The sequence below is a fragment of the Arachis ipaensis genome, chromosome B06 (assembly GCF_000816755.2).
Source record: "Arachis ipaensis cultivar K30076 chromosome B06, Araip1.1, whole genome shotgun sequence".
In the NCBI taxonomy this organism is placed as follows: Eukaryota; Viridiplantae; Streptophyta; class Magnoliopsida; order Fabales; family Fabaceae; genus Arachis; species Arachis ipaensis.
In genome coordinates, this window is record NC_029790.2 from 4,942,872 (window position 1) to 4,948,754 (window position 5,883).

The 5,883-nt window shown below is 32.8% G+C and overlaps 1 protein-coding gene across 1 annotated transcript; it reads right to left on the reverse strand.

Moving 5' to 3' along the window:
* On the reverse strand, window positions 4,086-5,240 carry LOC107646289 (F-box protein At5g07610-like). Its single transcript, XM_016350481.1, has one exon. The coding sequence runs from the start codon at window positions 5,238-5,240 to the stop codon at window positions 4,086-4,088; it is 1,155 nt and encodes a 384-aa protein (XP_016205967.1).

Consider the following 5,883-nt stretch of genomic DNA (forward strand, 5'->3'; position numbering starts at 1 on the left):
TTTTTATTCTTTTAATTTTTAATTTATTCGTACTTTATTATTTAATTATATTTTACATATAAATATATGTTCCATCACGTAATTAAATAAAGATATGTTTTTTTAATAAAAAAATTTAATAACCAAATTAATCATTAATTATGTGAGTAAGAAGTGATCTATGGCAAAAAGAGGCGCTGACTATACTGAGAAGAGAGGTTGTGTGGGAGGACAGTAGATGGCGATGACGTTGACGCCCCAACTATGGTTAAGATAAGGACCAATTATAATGTGACACATAATGAAGGGTAACTTACATGTTATTTTTAGAGGGGGTTGGGTAGCATTCACCTAAATTTATATGTGTACATAAGAATATAATAAACAACATAAACACATCTAAAATTATAAGAATGGATTCTTAAGAGTGATGAGAAAAAAACAGAACAACAGAATAAAGCTTAAAATGACAAAGAAAGAAAATGAAAAGATAGAAAAATAGAATAGATTCTATGAGAAAAAGAAAAGTAGAAAACACAGTAAACGCAAAAAAGAGAGGAGGTTAATGAGAAGGGGAATGAATGAATTGAAACCCAGGCTGCTTGCTTCCATTTATAGACTAAGCAACAGGAGCGCCAACACGAGTTTATGGGTATTTCACAACATAGGAAAATGAATTTTGAATTTTAATTAATTTGATTTTTGTATGTATATTTAAATCGTAATATATTAATAATTAAATATATTAAATTTAAAACCGAAATTTAAAATTGAAATTTAAATTTTAAATTTTAATTTTATTTAATTTGTATTTTAAATGTGTATTTAATTTTAAAAAAATATTAAATTTATTTATAATTTTTAGATGTGTTTGTTTTATTTATTTTTTAAATTATTGTAATAAAAGGTTGAATATTGTACAACTTTTAAAGGATACTTAGTTAAATTGGTATTTAATTAGGTAATGCCACGTAGTAAAAATAACTATCTTTCACACTAACCACGGAAATGGTTATCAAAATTAAACTCTTAATTTAAATTTATTGATTAATTTTAGTATCTTACACAAATATTTGATTAAACTGTTCAATATTTTTTAAGTTGGTACATAATTTGGTGTACAACAATCCCTACAATTTACTTAGTATCATTGTCTTGTTGTATGTTAATGTATCTTCCAAATACAAAATAAAAAAATATATTGGTCTACTACTTAAATGTTAAAATGATTTGTTTGAATCTAAATAACATATTATTTTATTATTCAAAATATTAATGTGTGAGTTTGTATGATATTTGTAGCTGCATAAATTTGTTTATCAGGTTTAATGGGCATAATTATACCGATTTTTACTATGAATTTAGGCTTAATTTAAACACATTTTGGTTACTTTCACCAATTCACTTGAATCTTATGATTTACACTTTTTTCAATTATTTCTCTATTTCCTTGACCCATGCACTTATACTTAAATGACCTTACTCCTCATGTATTATGTCATTTTTCAATTTATGTGCAAGTTATATACTTATGTTTTGAAAGGTTCGACACAACAAATGGAGCAGAGTACAAATAGAACCCACTAAATAAAGAAAAAACTATACAAAATTAAAATTTGATACCCCTGTCATCTTTGACATTGTCCTCAACTAGGGCTGGCAATTCATACCCTACCCGCGGGTACCCAACCCGGTCCAACCCGTTCGGGTAGGGTAGGCTACCCTACCCGCTGCGGGTAGGGTAGGGTATGGTCCGGGTATGCCTGCGGGTAGGGTAGGGTACGGGTTTAGGGTGTACCCTACCCTACCCTACCCGCACCTCAAATATATAACACATATTTTATGAAAATTAAGTATATAGTGAAAGAAATAAGAGTTGAACCTACAACCTCTCTTATATAATGACTTACAATAAGTGAACAACCACTAAACTAGTTAGTCAATTTAGTAATTTAGAGTATTAGTTTGTTATTTTTTATGTTATTAATATGTATAAAATTTGAAATGATTGAATTTTATATTTATTTTGAAAAAAATTGATATATCTGCGGGTAGGGTAGGGTAGGGTAGGGTTTAGAACTTTAGGGTGCGGGTAGGGTTAGGGTTGAGAGATTCTCAACCCGCGGGTAGGGTAGGGTAGAGTTTTAATAGAATTTTCAACCCGCGGGTAGGCATGTATAAGGATCTCAAGATTACAAAACTTAATCATGTATTTTCAAGTTACAGATTTTTTAATTAGGGTTTTGCCTGTGTAATATGAAAATATGCAAATACCAATCCTAAACCCCAAATTATTTAACATATAAGGGATGATTTTATTTTTCTAATTCTCACTAGAAATCTGTTTATTTTATTTAGTTCGATTAATAATGAACATTATGTTATGTATGTATAATTTATTTCGATTATGATACACATAATGTTATAAAGACTTAATGTAATTTTTAATTTCAGTGCTTAGCACGGGTTCATTCACTAATAAAGAAATCACAGAACACCAAACATGACTACCTGAGTTAATCCCATGTTATCCCACGCTCTCTCTGTCAGCATTGCAGCCTATATAAACTCCAACCATTCTTGAGTCCTATCTTAGGTTGCTGATCTCCAAAAGGATTTGCTTATACTAAAAAATAATAGAAAAACTATCATGCGTTGTTTACGTATATTTATTTATTTACCATGCAAAAGTGCCAATAATAAAATAGCTAATTCAACAAACAGGTGGCTAACTTATAATTTATAAATATTACAAAATCCTAGAAGCAAGCAAAAAGTTTAAAAAGTACCCATGATGCCCTACCCGCGGATACCCAACCCGGTCCAACCCGTTCGGGTAGGGTAGGCTACCCTACCCGCTGCGGGTAGGGTAGGGTATGGTCCGGGTATGCCTGCGGGTAGGGTAGGGTACGGGTTTAGGGTGTACCCTACCCTACCCTACCCGCACCTCAAATATATAACACATATTTTATGAAAATTAAGTATATAGTGAAAGAAATGAGAGTTGAACCTACAACCTCTCTTATATAATGACTTACAATAAGTGAACAACCACTAAACTAGTTAGTCAATTTAGTAATTTAGAGTATTAGTTTGTTATTTTTTATGTTATTAATATGTATAAAATTTGAAATGATTGAATTTTATATTTATTTTGAAAAAAATTGATATATCTGCGGGTAGGGTAGGGTAGGGTAGGGTTTAGAACTTTAGGGTGCGGGTAGAGTTAGGGTTGAGAGATTCTCAACCCGCGGGTAGGGTAGGGTAGAGTTTTAATAGAATTTTCAACCCGCGGGTAGGGTTAGGGTAGGGTCCAAACCCTACCCTACCCTACCCATTGCCAGCCCTATCCTCAACAATAGAAAGGATCCACACATATTCACTCCTTGCAAGCTATATACTTGTAAAACTTATCTTCACAAATATAATTTTGAATCTAAATCTTCTCTTAGTATAGTCCTGCATCAACAAAATATTCATCTATCTCACTATTTTTAGTCTTCACACTAGCTAATTGGAACTTTATCATGCATATTGTGAATAATGGAAAATATTTGTTGACAAACAATTTCCTTTGCTTAAAAAAAATGAAGAACAATGTAAATAAATAATAAAATTAAAATTTATTAAATATCAAATATTGCAGTTAGGGTTGAGAGATTCTCAACCCGCGGGTAGGGTAGGGTAGAGTTTTAATAGAATTTTCAACCCGCGGGTAGGGTTAGGGTAGGGTCCAAACCCTACCCTACCCTACCCATTGCCAGCCCTATCCTCAACAATAGAAAGGATCCACACATATTCACTCCTTGCAAGCTATATACTTGTAAAACTTATCTTCACAAATATAATTTTGAATCTAAATCTTCTCTTAGTATAGTCCTGCATCAACAAAATATTCATCTATCTCACTATTTTTAGTCTTCACACTAGCTAATTGGAACTTTATCATGCATATTGTGAATAATGGAAAATATTTGTTGACAAACAATTTCCTTTGCTTAAAAAAAATGAAGAACAATGTAAATAAATAATAAAATTAAAATTTATTAAATATCAAATATTGCACATCATCAAATCAAAGAAAGCAAAAAAACTAAGATCTATGTCTAAACACAAGCTAAGCTCTCAATGAACCCAAAGGCTCTGTACCACCCCTTAAATCCAGGGGAACAATAACGGAGGAAATTTCCTTTTACTCTTGTAAAGTCCAACACATCATCACAGGTATTATCCTTTAACCGCAGAGCAATAACTTTGTTTGGTATCTGCAACAACAAAGTCATCTCATCTTCACCATCTTCAATGAGATGGAGTATACTGCATGCATACCCTAAATTGAAGTAGTTTTTAAGAATTATTATCTGATAAATAGTTCGAAGATTTATACATCGTCGAAGATCAACGCTGTGCATCAGAACCCACCGTGATGAATAATCATCTTCCTTCAATCGGAAGATGCTTATACGATACTTAGAGTCAAATCCAACTGAATTCATGTAACCGCATGCAGGTGCAAGAACCCATCGATATCCGTAACCAGCAGCATCATGTTGATGATGTTGTTGCGGCAAGGGAGGCATGTCATCCTTCACGAGCTCTTCGTTCAGATCAAAACGCAGTGTCGTTTTGCTTTCTGTGTCGATCCAGTAAACTGAGTCTTTGAAATAAACACCACGTGCAAAATGCATGTTAATGGGAGCCGAGAAGGAAGAGCCGCAGTGCTTCCAAAAGGCACCGGATTCCGAGGAGTAAATCATGGTTCGGTAACTGTCTTCTTTCGAATACTCGCGATGATAAATGCAGATCAGCTTATAACCAAGAAATCGCAAGGGATCAAAAGCCAGAGAGTAGTAATACCTGAAACGTGATTCGTCAAACGATGGAAAGGGAGAAGGCAAGGGTTTCTTGTGTCCGGTGGTAGGGTTATAGATGAACGTGTCGCTCCTCGATTGGACAAGCATTAAGCCGTTGCAAGATTGTGATATACGTGAACGAGGCAGATCGAGGATTTTGGGGAAGAACGAAGCTGTTTTCTGATCCAAGTAGAAGAAGTTTAATTCCTGATGTGGAGAGTTGACGGGGGGATTTAAGAACAAACAGGAGATTCTTCGTTTTACGGTGGTGTGGCAGTGGCGGAAGTAAGGGGCGGAGATGAGAGAGCGCCACCGCTTGGAGACACGTTTGAAGGTTTTGACATCTCTCAAAGGAAGACGAACAAGAATTTGAGTAAGTAAGTAATCGTTTCCTTCAATTACTTCCATTGTGGAACGGATTAACTTTGTGTTGCGTTGCTCTCCACTTTGGTTCATATTTGAAATTTGAAGGTTTCTTATTTCAAAGGAAAAGTAAAGTATAGGTAGACAAGGTGAATAATGGATATGTTAAATGTTCAATTTAATAGGTATGAGATAGTTATTTTAATATTAGGGTTTAGAAAGTATTTTGGATGGAGTATTTTTTTTATTTTGTTGGGTTAATTTTAGAGTCCATTATTAACAAAAAATTATTGTCTTGACATTTAGCCATATTCATCAACGAATAGATAATATAGAGAACAAAATACACAATTAAATTAAATAGAGGTCTAAATTATATAATTCTACTAAACAGAAGAATGTTAGTTAAATTTCCTAAAAGCATATTCTTATGCAAATCGAATGAGCTTTATTCGAATAAAATAAACCAACACTAATTTGAATTTGACCAATTCGAATTATGCATACATGTAATCTTAGAATAGTTAGAATCAGGATGATTCGAATTATGCATGCAAGGGATGTCCCTAGTCATTCGAATGAGTCTGTTTCGATTTAATAGCATATTGAGTTCTATCTATAAATTGAATTTAGACTATTAAATTTAATGTAAAATTAAAATATTATTTTTTATTATAAAAAAGAGTAC

What these genes read in the sequence shown, in the direction of transcription:
- LOC107646289 (XM_016350481.1), bottom strand. Translation starts at nt 5,240, where the DNA reads ATGGAAGTAATTGAAGGAAACGATTACTTACTTACTCAAATTCTTGTT.